Source organism: Octopus sinensis, linkage group LG5 (assembly GCF_006345805.1).
Source record: "Octopus sinensis linkage group LG5, ASM634580v1, whole genome shotgun sequence".
NCBI classification, from domain to species: Eukaryota; Metazoa; Mollusca; class Cephalopoda; order Octopoda; family Octopodidae; genus Octopus; species Octopus sinensis.
In genome coordinates, this window is record NC_043001.1 from 108,516,717 (window position 1) to 108,533,948 (window position 17,232).

The window sequence follows — 17,232 nt, forward strand, 5'->3', positions numbered from 1 at the left end:
ATTTGGTAGATGGAACTGAAAGACGCCCGTGTATATATTATATATATATATATATATATATATATATATATATATGAATCTTCAGTTTTTGTTATATGCTAGACCACTGGTGTGAAATGGATGTTAATTAAATTAATATCTAATTTCTCACCCTCATTTTAAATTTATATATATAGATATGTATGTATGAATGTGTGTGTGTGTGTGTGTGTGTGTGTGTGTGTGTGTGTGTATCTGTGTTTGTCCTCCCCATCATCACTTGACAACCGATGCTGGTATGTTTAAGTCCACGTAACTTAGCAGTTCGGCAAAAGAGACCGATATAATAAGTACTAGGCTTACAAAGAATAAGTCCTGGGGTTGATTTGCACGACTAAAGGCGGTGCTCCAGCATGGCCGCAGTCAAATGGCTGAAACAAGTAAAAGAGTATACCAGCTGACACTGTGCCATGTGTGGTGTCTCTCTGTTCGTCGGAAAGCACGGAAGTTCGTCTGCGATGCTCGACTGGAATGGTTGAAACCGAACACAGGAGACTGCATGGAGAGAGGAGGAGATGCCTCTTTATATATAAATATAGATGGTAAATCAAATTAATACACTTGTCAATGTTATCAAGTGGTTGTCTTTTGAGATGGGACATCGAACATCATCGTTTGTTACTGAAAGAACACAGGCTCACACATACATCCACATACTTCTCTTGTATACACACACACAGAGTTGAAAAGCTGTTTGATTTTTCTTTCCAGCGTTGAATGTTCACCATCCCACTTCCAATACACATACACACACACACAAACACACACATATAAACACACACACACAAACACACACATTCACATACCTCCCTTTCACATACACTCACATTTACTCACACAGTGTCGAAATGCTCCCACTACCACTTTGCCATCCCCCCTTCCTTCCTTTCTTCCTTATTCATCTATCACCCCTTTCTTTCTCATTGATATGTTGTCACGGAGAAAAACACAATTGTATTACTATAGTGGAAGACACTCAACTTGATTACAGCGTCAGTCCAAGACATTCATCCCCCTCAGCCTCCAATACATTGTTTCTCATGGGAACAAACCGTGGCTGACAAGACTGATACAAAATTGGCAGATCCCGTGGCACTGAAGGTGACCCCAAACAACAGCCACGGTGGGTTTTTGACGGCATCTCCTCCTCTCTCCATGCAGTCTCCTGTGCTCGGTTTCAACCATTCCAGTCCAGCATCACAGACGAACTTCCATGCTTTCCGACGAACAGAGAGACACCACATAAAATGGGAGACTGCTTGAGATTGTCATGAAAATGAAGTTTTGGATGTCCATGAGGCCTGCTTCCAGTCTCGATCTTGTTGAAAAGGACCATTTTTGGAAGCCAGTTACCTGGCATCCAAATTACATGGCCAACACAGAGGAGAAATTATATACTCTTCAACTCTCTACTTATTTCAGTTATTTTGACTGTGGTCATGCTGGAGCACTGCCTCTAGTCAAACAAATTGACACTGGGATTTATTCTTTGTAAGCCTGGTACTTATTCTATCGGTCTCTTTTGCTGAACCACTAAATTATGGGGATGTAAACACACCAGCATTGGTTGTCAAGTGATGGTGTGTGAACAAACACAGACACACAAATACACACACAGATATATATATATATATCAAAATCAAATGGAAATTGTAGTTGTGATCCCTGAGACGATGGCATGTAAAAAGCACCAACCGATCATGGCCATTGCTAACCTCCCCTGGCCCCTGTGCTGGTGGCATGTAAAAAGCACCCACTTCACTCTTGGAGTGGTTGGCATTAGGAAGGGCATCTAGCTGTAGAAACACTGCCAGATCAGACTGGAGCCTGGTGCAGCCTCCTGGCTTCCCAAACCCCAGTCAAACCATCCAACCCATGCCAGAATGGAAAACAGACGTTAAACGATGATGATGACGGCTTCTTTCAGTTTCTATCTACCAGATTCACTCACAAGGATTTGGTCAGCTTCATAAACAGGAATTGAAGGTCAAAAATTTAAGATGACAGCAATAGAAATAATACGAAACAAAATGAATTAAAATTCCTTCTCCGGTAGGCATAAGGCTTAAAGTTTTATGAAGAGCAGCTAAGTCGATTACATCAACTCCACCATCAGAGGGGGATCCTTTGATATTGGTCTACAGAATGGATGGGAAGCACTCCGTCGGTTACGACGATGAGGGTTCCGGTTGATCCGAATCAACGGAACAGCCTGCTTGTGAAATTAACGTGTAAGTGGCTGAGCACTTCACAGACACGTGCACCCTTAACGTAGTTCTCAGGGATATTCAGTGTGACACAGAGAGTGACAAGGCCGGCCCCTTGAAATACAGGTACAACAGAAACAGGAAGTAAGAGTGAGAGAAAGTTGTGGTGAAAGAGTACAGCAGGGATCACCACCATCCCCTGCCGGAGCCTCGTGGAGCTTTTAGGTGTTTTCGCTCAATAAACACTCACAACGCCCGGTCTGGGAATCGAAACTGCGATCCTATGACCGCGAGTCCGCTGCCCTAACCTCTGAGCCATTGCGCCTCCTCTACAGAATATTGGTATGAGAAAACAATGTCATTCACCTTATTTTCAGCCTGGCCTCTTTATCTATTTCCCGAGGGAAGATTCTGTGGGTGAATGACATCATGTACCAATACCGAAAGATTACACACCCCACCCCTTATTTTATTGACCCCAAGGGGATGAAAAGAAAGTTGACCTTTGTAGCATTTGTGCTCAGAACGTAAAGCTGGAAGAAATGCTGCTAAGCATTTTCTCCGGTGTGCTAACGAGTCTGCCAGCTCATGCCCTAATTAATGCTAGCATGGAAAGCGGACGCTAAATGATGATGATGAAGATGATATATATGATGGGCTTCTTTCAGTTTCTGTCTATCAAATCCACTCACAAGGCTTTGGTCAGCCCAAGGCTATAGTAGAAGACACTTACCCAATCTAATGTTTATATCATATATATATATATATTTGTGGAGGTATGTATTTGTGTGTCTGTGTTTGTCCCTCTCCATTGCTTGACAACCGATGTTCGTGTGTTTACATCCCCGTAACTTAGTGGTTTGGCAAAAGAGACTGATAGAATAAGTGCTAGGCTTACAAAGAATGAGTCCATGGGTCGAATTGTTTCACTAAAAGGCGGTGCTCCAGCATGGCCAGATGTTGAAGGGCCGTATCTGGACCTTGTTTCATTCTCATCTCAAGTGTCAACATGGGAAAGGCTTCTCTCAGGTGGGGTTGACAAAACAAAATTCGAAAAGTTTGAATCAATTTGTTGAATTGCTTCTTAGTCACACGGTTCCAGGGTCAGTCCCACTGCATAGCATATAAGACAAGTGTCTTCTGCCATAGCCCCGGGGTGTGAAATTTTTTTCCCACGAGAGTTCCGGGCCCCAGTTATGAACTCATTTGCATACAGCCAATCAGAGCTTAACTATCAAGCTAATTTATGAGCGCATAACAAGTGATGGGCGATGTTGTTTTTGTTCTCGTTTCAACCATAACTGCCTCTGCGTAGTTATTCGTGCTGTTGTTTACTTTGTAAAAACAGTAAGAGGAGAGGGATTCTAGTACATCATCCTCTACCCACATTTTCCCCATCCACATCTTTATCATATGAGGCCCTAACAAAATTCGATAATAGGTATAGATGCAAACCTATCTAATTACGCGTCCCCTTCTAAAACCAGGCTTAACTTGGCGATCGGTCGACTTGCAACACTGTTCGTCGTCTTGAGTTTACTTGGTTGAGTGTGTCTGTTAACCTTACAACAATGTCAAGGTGAGCCCTGATTGGCTGTATGCAAATGAGTTCATTACTGGGGTCCGGAACTCTCATGGGAAAAAAATTTCGCCCCCAGGCCTTCCAAAGTCTCACGATTGGATTTGTTAGACGGAAACTGAAAGAAACCAGTAGTACGTGTGAAGGCGCGTGGGTTAGTGGTTAGGGTATTAGGTTCACGATCAGAAGGTCAGGAGTTCGAATCTTAACGGAGCGGTATGTCCTTGAGTAAGACATTTTATTTCCCGTTGCTCCGGTCCACGCAATTTGCAAAACTTATTTGTACCTGTGGAATACTCAGCCACTTGCACGATAATTTAAAAAACAGGCTGTTTCGTTGACCGAATCAACTGGAACACGCATCATCGTAACCGACGGAGTACCACTATGCAAGCGTTTATGCATGTATGTACGTGTGTGCATCTATCTATGTCTGTCCTCCCCCACACCACCACAACTTCCGGTGTTGGTTTGTTTAGTCTCCGTTACTAGCAATTCAGCAAAAGTAATCGATAAAATGAGTACCCAGCTTAAAAAAAAAAAAGTGCCGAGGTCCATTCATTCGACTAAAAAAAAAAATTTTTTTAATCCTTCAAGGCTATGCCCCAGCATGGCCACATTCCAATGACTGAAAGAAGTAAAACATAGAATATTCCAACTCCGTGGACAAGCAATTCAGGACGAATCTCTCGTCCGTCGGCGAAAATGCAACAGGAATGCGAAGCCTTGGGCTCATGCGAGAAGACATTTTTAAATACCGAGTCATAACTCGCATTTCACCGGAAGTTTATTTCATGCCGTGAACTTCCGGATCAAAATCTCCCGCGAAAAGATTCCGAGGCTTTCACACTTTCCCTCATTATATATATATATATGTATATGTATTTTAAAAAAATCAACAGCAAAAAACGAGATCGTATCTATTTGGAAGAATAAAAAGGAAAATATTTTTTTAAAATGCACTTCTTATGTACGGGCAAAGATAGAACTTACGAAAGTGTTATTTTGATGTTGAGTTAAAATATTCAGACAACGAATTCTTTCAAGTAAGTGTTTCTTTAAAATTTACTTTTACCAATTATAAATATTTAGGTAGGTATCAGATCTCCCACGTTAGATTTAATTATTCTTGCTTTTTTCGATTTCTAATTATGAATAATAAGCAATGTTTTTTCTTATATTACAACAACGATCATATTCGCCTTGTTTATCAGGTGTTTTTTTTTTTGCAGGTAGCTGCATGTCGATTTGCGATGTTAATTTAGAAGCAAAGCTTTTAATTAAGACAAACATCGAACATCGTCACCTTTATTGATAGATCGATTATTATGTTTATGCATTTTCTCAAAGATCAAACTTTAAAATTCCTCCTCCTCCTTGGCCTTTTTCTCCAATCAGATTTTATTCATTTATTTATTTCTTGTACTGAAGCACATGACTAAAGGTTTATTAGGAGGGAGAAATGAAATTAAATGACGTCCAAGCATTAGTGATGTAAGTACTTGTTTAACCTCAGGTCAACCTCTGAATGAGTCGGCATCTAATCAAAGACGTTCCAGACGTGGTTATCCCATCTTTTATTTATTTATTTTAATTTTAAATATAACACAGCTATAATTTCTCTATACATTATTTTCTTTTCTTAAAAACTAAGGTGATGAGGGGAAGATTTAGCTGCTATTTCGTGCAGACTGGCTTAGCTTGTCTTGAATATTTTTATGTCTTCTGGCATTTTGTTGTTGCTTTCATTGTGTTCATTTCCATGTCTATTTTCGTTAGCAACTTTTACGTAACGTTGATTTATTTTCATTCAATTCAAGGTGTTGGATTTTTAGTAGTAGAATAAATACTTGCCTCGTTCAGTCTGTCCCCAAGGGCATTAGTTGTGTAAGGGAAACGGCTTTAAACACAAAAACCAAAATTTGGTCGAAGACACACACCTCTGCCCTACCCTTCACTAATTGGTGCAAGGAAGGTTACAATCTAATCACTGACGGGATGCAACTGTCATACAAGTTAGGGACCACTGACCGATTAAACAACATTAATTATTTTAAAACCAGACAGAAAGATAGAGATAGGTAGCTGTTCTTATCGCTTGAATCGACATCTGTCAATTTATTTGCAGAAGACAAAAAAAAATGTGAGTAACCTGGCAAGACACTCGACGCTTGCTAAATTTATAACGGGTCCTTGATTAAACTATTTACTCAGCAAATTATTATGGCAATTAGGGTATATCTTATGGTGCATACATTCCTATTTTTTATGAACATTTTCCGTAGGATGGATGGATGGATATATATATATCCATTCAGGACGCACGCACTAAATAATTTTATATATATATGTGTGTCATGTTTCTTTTTTAGGTTTTTATAGGTAAAACTTTATGGAACGATGAGTGAATCTTGAAGCAGATAAAGCTATACAAAGTGCAAATGTCGGTTTAAAAAAAAAACGGCGATCTTTCGTTAATGGTACTCATATCGAATGAATGCCAAAAAAAAAAAAAACTTATTTATTTCTCTTTTAGGGTCTAAACAACTAATTTCGATAGTTTTGTCATTCAGATCTTGTTTAACCCCAGGTCATTTCTGATCAAAGACATGTCAGCTATGATCATTACGTATTTATAAATTTTTTGTAGTGAAACATATCCAAGATTACATTACACATTGAATCCTTTGTTGTTGCTTAATTTCAGGTCAGCTCCTATTAAGCAGACCTTCATATACATATATATATAGGGAGGCCATTCAGCCTGGATATATGAGAAATATATCGTGCTAAGGGTTTTGCGAGCCTATGTATCCAGACTTTACGGTCACCCCATAATATTGTCTAAGGCGATCAAGCCGTGATTATGCAATGTTTAAGTATAAAATATCCATCCATTATCTTATCTTGTACACATACTCTCTCTCTCTCTCTCTCTCTCTCTCTCTCTCTCTCTCTCTCTCTTCTTTTTTTTAAAGGCCGTAGGTGATGGTTTGAAGAATATTTGGCTGCTATTTTTACCGGTCGAATAACCACGTAGGGACTTATTCGTTGTTTCGTTTTTTTAATTAACCTTTTTTTTCTAGCATTTTTGATGTTTTGATCAAAAGAAAAAGAAAAGAATCTTGGCGTATCTTCGTTTCCAGGGCTGAGTATACACCTTCTAGGTATATACCATACCGTAAGGGAAAATGGTTTCCTTGAAAAAGAAATTATTGAAGACCGAAAGTAAAATAACGGTTGTTGATTGTTGGCTATCGATACATCCAGTGTGACGTTGTCGTTATTGAAGTTAGATCCATTAAATATTTTTAATGTAAGACCAAGTGTGTCAAATATTAAATAGAATAAATTTCGAACGATTAGCAGCAATTACTCGAGGCCTTAATTGTATTTTATTTCGACCTGTTTCAAGGTACACCTCATTAGGTACCTGCATCATGCTGATGAATGTCTATAGAGGTGTACCAAAAGAGCTTGTGTCCAGAAAATGTCATTGCAGGTGTACACTTTTCACCGAAGGGAAATTTTTGCAAGTCATCCATTTTGTGTAGTCTTAGTTCCATGACAAAGCAAATACTAACCCTTTTAGTATTCAGGTTACTCGGTGAAATATAATCTTTATTTATTCACATTGTTTTGAATTAAGCGTGCATTATCTTGTAATTTTGTGATTTCCATAATGAGACTGTTTATTTTCAAAATGACATTGTTGGGTAGGTGTGAGAGGTCAGACCTGGCTGGCTTGAACATAAAACAGGTCGACTATTGTGGCCTAATATTGTCAGTTTAAATGGTAAAAGGTTTAAAATAAATATCCCTTGAAAACTCTTTTTATCCAAACAAAAACACTTTCCCTTTTTGATCTGAAAAACACCTGCTTCTGACGAGGTAAATAACTGCATTTTTCTATGGGGCCCTAGAAATGAGAAAGTGCAAATAGCCCTTGTTGCTGTTTTGTGCCAGGTCAACTCCACAGTCTTGATCATCCAAAGACACCCCAGTCTTGACCATCCAAACGTTTTGTATATCTAGGACTACATTAGCTAATGTCCCTCTTTTAACGATGGTGGTGTATGGTTTGAGTGGGGGTGGCTTAGTGGTCACAGTGTTATACTCATGACTGTGGTTTCGTAAAAGCACCCATTACACTCTCAGAGTGGTTGACATTTGGAAGGGCATCCAGCCATAGAAAATCATGCCAAATCAGACTGGAGTCTGGTGCAGCCTTCCAGCATGCCAGCCCTGGTCAAACCATCCAACCCATGCCAGCATGGACAACGGACGTTAACTGATGATGATGGTGATGATTGTGCATTGTATTCTTGAGCAAAACATTTCCTTTCAACCCATGCTAGCATGGAGAACGGACGTTAAACGATGATGATGATGATGATGATGTTGCTTCAGTCTACTCAGCCATAAAACAGGTCCCAGCAATAGTTGGAGAGTTAACCCTGCAATGTACCAGCATCCTGTTCAGGGCAAGTGTTGTTATCTCTGCCATTTGTCTACCTTGAAAGCTGGCTTACACTCTAGCCTTACAATTTGAGAAAATCTGGCTGCTCTAGGAGTGGTTGGCATTAGGAAGGGCATCCATCTGTAGAAACTTTGCCAGATCGGATTGAGCCTGGTGCAGCCTCCGGCTCACCAGTCCTCAGTCAAACCGTCCAACCCATGCCAGCATGGAAAGCGGACGTTAAATGATGATGATGATGATGTTTATTAGTAGGTCAAGTAAGCAAGCTGCTTTCCACACAGTCAATCCTGCACCTACAAATACAGTAGAAAATATTTCTGCAAAGTGCCATGCAGTGGAACCAAGCCTGAGACCACATGGCTAGGAAGCAAGCCTCTCAACAACACAGCTGTTCCAATACATATAATATATTAAAGTAAATAAAAATGGACCTGAAAGTGATATTGCATCTACAAGGCAGAGTGAGGGCATTTGTTGAGGAGGGCAGGAATTCTGGCTAATAGTTAATACAAAGTGGAGGGTCATCTTTATTGATGATGTAAACAACCTCTACTTCTGCTGGGATGACAAAATGCACCGAGTCTGTGGCTGTAAAGTGGTTTGCAATAGAAAGGATGTCCAGTTGTGGGAATTAGGCCGAACCCTTTCACCCTGCCCCTCCAAACAAACATGACATGCACAGAATAACAAATATTGATGGTTGCCTCTGTTGTGTGTATCAGATGCAACAAATTTTAACAAATGGTGAGGCACTGTACTAGGTCACACCTGTCCTACCCAAACTTGTGAACATGTGGTTGCCTGTAGTTATCCCCTATCAGTTCCATTTTTTTTAGTTAACATCTGTTTTATGTGAATGTGGTCTGGATAGTTGTGTGTAATAAGATATCTCTAATTCATCTGAGATTCCTTATAAAGCACCAAGTGTGTGGATGATTTCCTACCATTGCGTATGTAATCAGAGAAAGAACAGGTTTTGCAAGACACTGCTTCAGTGTTGGGCCTCACGGAAGCAATGACCGGGACCTATGGCATTATGTCGTGCTTGAGAAAAGCAAAATCACAGTCATGGAAGATACTGGTGTCACGCAAATTGGCTTCCATGCCGGTAGCATGTAAACACACCCTGATGTCATGCAAAAGGCACCTGTGCCGTTTGCATGTAAAAGTACCCATTATACTCTCAGAGTGGTTGGCGTCTGAGAAGAAGACCCATCAAGCCAAGCAGAAGAATCACAGCCATGGCCAATACTGGTGTCACGCAGATTGGCTCTCATGCTGGTGGCATGTAAACACACCCCGGGTGTCATGCAAATGGCACTTGTGCCGTTTGCCTGTAAAAGCACCAGTTACACTCTCAGAGTGGTTGGCATTAGGTAGGACATCCAGCTGTAGAAAACCATGCCAAATCAGACTGGTGCAGCCTTCCAGCATGCCAGCCCAGTCAAACTGTCCAACCTATGCCAGCATGGACAGCGGACATTAAATGATGATGATGCTGGAGAAGCAAAGATGAAATATCCAGAGGTCTCCATTCTGTTGGTCTGCCTGTATCAGTAGACCAAGAAGGACACTTAATGATCAACTTGTGGAAGGTACTAGATGCCAAGTGGAGGAATTGAGGATCTGAAGATTGCTATAGAAGGTCAGGATACTTGGTATGGTATGGAAGAAGTGCATTGGTCTGGCCAAGTCACCCAACTCGATACACCGTTCATCTGCTTCTGCCCATTATCAGACATCAAATTTAACTTCTTTTTTTTCTTATTTTTCTCTCTGAAATCTTTCTTTGTACAGGACAAACATCCGTCAATTGTAAATAATGTAAACGTTTTCTTTTTCTCTTGTTTTTTCTTGCAGGATGGTGCCTGTGCAGGAACATGTATGTCCTGCATGCAAGATTAAGATGCAACTCTTTGCCATTAACTTTGAAGAAAGTATATATTTATGCCCTACCGAAGGGGTAAGAATTGAATTTTTTTGTTTTTTAACATAACACTTGACATTAGATATGAATAGGCCCTTGAATATAACACTAACTTTAGCTATTTGTAGGTATGGGATACTTCATCATGCTAGCATAATATACTGTAAAGTATGTTAAATGTTTTTTACAAGTCAGTACCATGTTCTACTGTGTTAGCAGTGCTTTCCATATTATTTTGTTCACCCTTTCATTACCAACCCGGCTGAAACCAGCTCTGGCTCTGTAGTACAAATGTTTTATCTTCATAAGTTTTGAATTAAAATCTTCCACCAAAATCTTTGTCACATTCCTAACACTAGCATAATGATAATTAAGTTATTTTTACTAAATTCCTTGTTATATTTAAAATTAAACTGAATGAAATACAGAGCATCTCAAAATGAATACAGTAATGAAAGGGTTAAAGTCACCCTTTTAATACCAACCTGGCTGAAACCAACTCTGGCTGTGTAGTACAAATGCCTTGTTTTTATAAGTTTTAAATTAAAATCTTCCACCAAACCTTAGTCACAATTTATGTTGCTAACACTAGCTGAAAGATAACTAAGTTATTTTACTAATTACTTTGTTATATTTAATGTAATTGAAAGAGACACAGAGCATCTCAACAGGAATATGGTCACAAAAGGGTTAAAATATATAATAGAGAAACAATTCTTAACCCTTTCGTTACCAACCCGGCTGAAATCAGCTCTGGCTCTGTAGTACAAATACCTTGTCTTCATAAGTTTTGAATTAAAATCTTCCGGCAAACCTTAGTCACAATTTATGTTCATAACACCAGCTTAATGATAACTAAGTTATAGTACTAAATTCTTTGTTATATTTAAAATACTTGAAATAAACACAGAGCATCTCAAAATAAATACAGTAACGAAAGGGTTAAACAACGAAACAGCTTTGGAGGACCAAAAATTCCATATGAAATACAACAAAATTTGGAAAAGTAGTGACAATAGTTGAATGTTTAAACCAGATTTATACTATATTCTATATGGGCTTGTATGAGAGAAAATATGATGCATCAGTTTACTGTAAATCCTCAAGTATAGTCCGCCCGTGAGTATAATACGCAGGGAATTTTTAGGGGGCTGTACCTCTGAAAAACCTAAACCTTGTGTATAATACGCACCCCTTCTCTAACTTGAGTCAAGGAGGTCTATATAACGTCCTTGGTTTGTAAAAATGTATACGGTAACGTCCTTTATTATTATTGTATATATAACATAATGCAAACGTGTAACTTTTTTGTACATTTTGTTTGCAGAAAATAAAGAAATAACAGTAATAACATTTAATAAATGTTGCTTACTGCAAGTTATGGATGATTCTTTTATGACTTCATTGCTTTCAGGCTTAGCTTAAGGTATTTTCGCGCCTGACATCACAAAATGCGTCTGAATAAACATTGCCAGACAGCAAATAGAGACTCGGACATTGCTTAGAAAATATTTTTCATTTTTAACCTCGTATATAGTACACACTAGTGATTTTGACCTTTAAATTTTGGGAAAAAAAATGTGGATTATACTCGAGGATTTACGGTAAAAACTTTTTTTTTTATGTTAAATCTTCATAAATTTCTTAATTAATCTAAATATTCAAGCAATTCTTTTTTATTCTTCAGTGTTTTTATCCTCTGAACCAATCACATAAAATAGTGCTTGTTGCCAGTAATAATATGTGCAGTGACAATGAAATGGTCTCAGCATATCCCGAAGAGAAGGCTTTAGATGTAATATCTGCAGACACAGAACAGAACAACAGTGGTTCTTCAGTGACTGAAGATGGTGTGGCACACGAAGAACCAGCTGTTGCTGATATTTCAGATTCAAATAATGCTTTAATGAATTTACCAAAATCTATGGAATCAATTATCAGGAAAGTTGCTTTGGCCAACAAGAACTTCACCAGTTTATTGCCTAAAAATTTTCTTGAATCATTGTCTCCACCATCCGTATCATCATCATCATCATTAGTAGCACCAGCAGCAGCAGCAGTAGCAGCATCATCATCGTCATCATTATCACTGTTGCCATCGTCACCACTTCCGTCATTAAAGAAAACGCTTAAACGGAAGATCGTTGATGTGAAAAACAACAGTTCAACTGTAACTGCAAGTCTGCCACCCCATTTGCAGCAAAGGAAACTGAACGTAAATGTTGCACCGAACAAACAAGTGCACTATTTGCAGTGGCCGAATAGCCAGGCTCTGTGCTGGCTTGATGTCATCTTATGTCTATTCGTACACAACAAAATGCTAAAAGCTCGAGTCAGGCAGCTCCCGCCCCAAGATAGATCTGTTCTTAAGACCCTGTTTAAGGCCTACACTCAGGCCATGAAATTATTTAATGGCACAAACCAACCAGAAAAAGGACAGCCGACTGCTAAGGGCCCTAACTCTTCAATCCCGGCATCTGATTTACCCATGGCCATTCTCAAGAAAGCCATGTTGGACAACTCTGTAGCTGTGAAAGGACCCAAGAAGAAAGCTGTTAAACTATTACTCAACGTCCGTGAAGCCGTGTGGAAACAGCTACAAACGAAGCTGCTGTGCAAGAAAGGTACGAACGATGGTCCTGTCTTCGCTCTCATTTCTCTTGAGAAACAGGAACCAGCTTTACGTGATGTATTTACCATGGATTACATTTTGGAATTTCTCTGTAAGCAGTGTGAGCATCGTGTCACATCCAGGTAAGCGGCATATTTTCTACATAATCATTTTACATTTTGTGTAAATTTCTCTTGATTTTTATAGGCGCTCCTCTCTCTAAAGTGGTTGGCATTAAGAAGGACATCCAGCTATAAAAATCCTGCCAAAGCAGACCTAACTGGTGCTGGTGCTACATGAAAAACACCCAGTCTCCTCTGTGAAGTGGTTGGCATTAGGAAGGGCATCCAGCCATAGAAACCATGCCAGAAAGGACAGAGGAGCTTGGTGCAGTCCTCTGACTTGCCAGCTCTCATTGAACTGTCCCTGATCCATGCATTTCTAAACCCATCATCATATGACTATATCCACTACAACAGCCTTATATAAAGTCATTACAGTCACCTCTCTCTCTCTCTCTCTCTCTGCTTAAGGTTAAATAAGGTAGCTACCATTTCACTACGAACCACTGACAGCCAGAAACATACCACCAGTTAGAATGTTAGAATCCATGATGTGGTCTTGCACTTAACAGAGGGGCAGTAATTTATCGGGAACAAGATCAAAAATCAAATCAAGATCGAAAGCAAAATGGAAATTGCAGTTGTGGCCATTGCCAGTGCCACCTTCACTGGCTTCTGTGCTGGTGGCACGTAAAAAGCACCAACCCGGTCGTGGCCGTTGCCAGCCTCGCCTGGCACCTGTACCGGTGGCACGTAAAAAGCACCCACTACACTCACGGAGTGGTTGGCGTTAGGAAGGGCATCCAGCTGTAGAAACACTGCCAGATCAGACTGGAGCCTATGCAGTCTCCTGGCTTCCCAGACCCCAGTCGAACCGTCCAACCCATGCTAGCATGGAAAACGGTCGTTAAACGATGATGATGGTGATGATTGTGAAGGCGGTGAGCTGACAGAATCCTTAGCATGCTGAATGAAATGCTTAGCGACATTTTGCCCATCGCTACGTTCTGAGTTCAAATTCCACCAAGGTCGACTTTGCCTTTCATCCTTTCAGGGTCGATAAATTAAGGACCAGAGAAACACTGGGGGTTGATGTAATCAACTTAATCCCCTCCCCCAAGCTGCCCGTGTAGCAAAAATTTCAAATTAATTTATCATCATTATTATTATTATTATTATTATTATTATTATTATTATTATTATTATTACTATTACTACTATTACTACTATTATAGCATCAAGTTGGCAGAATTGTTAGCACACTGGACAACATGCTTAGCAGTATTTCGCCTGTCGCTACGTTCTGAGTTCAAATTCCACCAAGGTTGATTTTTGCCTTTCATATTTTCGGGGTCGATAAAATAAGTACCAGTTACATACTGGGGTCGATGTAATCGACTCATCCCCTCCCCCAATATTGCTACCCTTGTAGCAAAATTTGAAACTATTATTATTATTATAATTATTATTATTATTATTATTATTATGGAAATTGCAGTTGTGGCCATTGCCAGTGCCACCTTCACTGGCTTCTGTGCTGGTGGCACGTAAAAAGCACCAACCCGGTCGTGGCCGTTGCCAGCCTCACCTGGCACCTGTACCGGTGGCACCTGTGCGGTAGCACATAAGAAGCACCATCCGAATGTGGCCGATGCCAGCGCTGCCCCGACTGGCTTCTGTGCCGGTGGCACATAAAAAGCACCATCCAAACGTGGCCGTTGCCAGCGCCGCCATGGCTGCTTCCGTGCCGGTGGCACGTTAAAAGCTCCAACTGATCGTGGCCGATGCCGGACCCCCCTGGCACCTGTGCAGGTGGCACGTAAAAAGCACCCACTACACTCGCGGAGTGGTTGGCGTTAGGAAGGGCATCCAGCTGTAGAAACTCTACCAGATCAGACTGGAGCCTGGTGCAGCCCCTGGCTTCCCAGACCCCGGTCGAACCGTCCAACCCGTGCTAGCGCGGAAAACGGACGTTAAACGATGATGATAATGATGATGATTATTATTATTATTATTATTATTCGTTATTATTTCGTTCATGTCACCTTTTACTCTCTTCAACCTTTTTAGCCATATACTAGGACAGATTTCACATTATTATTATTATTATTATTATTATTACAGAGTCCAGTCTTAGCATTAAAACTGTATTACTTCCAGATCAACTCAAGTTTTGCAAATGTCCTAGAAGCATTGAAAGGCTTGTTCATCAGAATATTTACCATTTACTTCCAACGCCATGGTTGCTGGATCTACTAGAAATAACAACCAAATCTTTAAATTACAGCCTCAGCAAACTCTCTTGAAAAGTGAGGGACACATTGGGCAATGTAGTCCTTGATGTGCTATGCTCAATAGAGAGACGGAATGGCCATGATAGGGCTGTGAATGTGCATGGCAAGATCACTGCTTTGTCTGGTGTAGAGGAAAGCTGCAGAGATAAGATCTTCATAGAACGACCTAAAAGACTGGCATCTCTTATAATATATCGCTATAGGCACAAGGCCTGAAATTGTCGCAAGAAGACTCACTCACTCATGAAAGTCTGTCTATTGTGTAAGGTAAACTGTTCTGCTTGTCTCAGTCCTCTTAACTGAAAAACAAGATCACTCTCCATTCTCCTCTCTCTCTCTCTTTTCTTTTTTCTCTTTTCCAGTTGGGGTGGCCATGTATCTCCTCCACAACAAGTCTCCTGTTTCTCTTCTTTTATTCAAACCCTTACCCCTCATCACTTGGCACAAAGCCACCTCCCTCAGTAATACTTCCCTTCTATGTGATAGAAGGCGGCGAGCTGGCAGAATCGTTAGCACGCTCGGCGAAATGTGTAGCCGTATTTCGTCTACCGTTACGTTCTGGGTTCAAATTCCACCGAGGTCGACTTTGCATTTCAACCTTTCGGGGTCGATTAAATAAGTACCAGTTACACACTGGGGTCAATGTAATCGACTTAATCCGTTTAATCTGTCCTTGTTTGTCCCCTCTGTGTTTAGCCCCTTGTGGGTAGTAAAGAAATATATATGTTGAAGGGATCTCACTCTTGCAAATCACTTGGTGACCTCACTGGTGCCGGTGCCACATAAAAAGCACCCAGAACTCACTGTAAAGTGGTTGGCATTAGGAAAGGTGCCCAGCCACAAAAACCATGTCAAAGCAGACTGTACAGTCCTCAGACTCACCAGCTGTGGAATTGTCCAAATCATGTCAGCATGGAAAATGGATGTTGAATAATGGTGATGATCATCATCATTCACATTAAAATAATAAATGCATCTTTTAAAGCCTAGCCAGGCTCATGGGCCCGGTTTCCCGGTTTCAATGGCGTATGTGTTCCCCAGGTGGATGGGACGCCAGTCCATCGCAGCGTTACTCCTTTTTGCCAGCTGAGTGGACTGGAGCAACGTGAAATGAAGTGTTTTGCTCAAGAACACAACGTGTCGCCCGGTCGAGGAATCGAAACCACAATCTTACGATCATGATGCTGACACCCTAACCACTAAGCCACGTGCCTCCACCCTCATTCACATTATTTAGTTATAATTATTTCCCTTTCTGTTGATTCGAAGGAGACTAATGTCAAATTAAGATGGCGCTATTAGAGTTGTGCAATAAATTAGAAAAAAAGTAGTGTCATTCTTTCAATATGACTCGACAAAATCAAAACACTTCAATTTGGCTGTTGCCATAGAAGCATGTGTCAACTGTGAGTTGACGAAATGGGAGGAAGAGGAGGAGGAGAGAGCTAATGGGTTGTACGTGTGTGCTTGTTCTTGTCTGTGTGTGTGCCTGTTATGTTTTCATGTATTTGTGTATTGTGGAATATAGGTATAATGAAATTATTTTACATACACACATGAAGCAGGTAAGAACAAATATGCAAGGCCTTTTTTTCCTTCAAGTTTAAAACAAGACATTGCTGACATAATTTCGTTATATCTATACTCCACAGCACACAAATGCATAAAAACAAAACAGGCACACACACAGACAAGAACAAGCACACACAGACACAAGCGAACAAGCACGCACGCACACACACACACACAACCCATTATCTTTCTTCTCTTTCTCTTCCCATTTCGTCAACTGACAGTTGACAACAACCACAGAAAGAGCCAAATTGAAGTGTTTTGATTTTGTCGAGCCATACCAAAAGAATACCAATGTAGTCTTCTACACAGCATAAATGGTGGGAAATTGTAAAGTAAACTTGTAAAGAAGAGAAATATCCCAAGAAATATGTTTATTCAAATATATCATCTTTATGATTATCTAATGTTTCTGTTTTTGTTTGTTTTTAAAGACAGTAGGGTATGATTTGGTTGTTATT

The 17,232-nt window shown here is 40.2% G+C and overlaps 1 protein-coding gene across 4 annotated transcripts in view; it reads left to right on the plus strand.

Annotated features, from left to right (window-relative positions):
* Positions 1-17,232, plus strand: part of LOC115212361 (SUMO-specific isopeptidase USPL1-like) — a 54,039-nt gene that overhangs the window by 28,551 nt on the left and 8,256 nt on the right. Inside the window, exons 1-4 of one of the 4 annotated variants that reach the window (XM_036502994.1) lie at positions 4,520-4,871; positions 5,646-5,968; positions 10,166-10,268; positions 11,920-12,986. In XM_036502994.1, coding sequence (XP_036358887.1) covers positions 5,967-5,968; positions 10,166-10,268; positions 11,920-12,986 — 1,172 coding nt within the window. In that variant the 5' untranslated portion in view covers positions 4,520-4,871; positions 5,646-5,966. Of the gene's footprint in view, positions 1-4,519; positions 4,872-5,214; positions 5,320-5,645; positions 5,969-10,165; positions 10,269-11,919; positions 12,987-17,232 lie in introns of those variants that run through there. The other 3 variants (XM_029781235.2, XM_029781233.2, XM_036502992.1) reach the window with 3 other exon arrangements.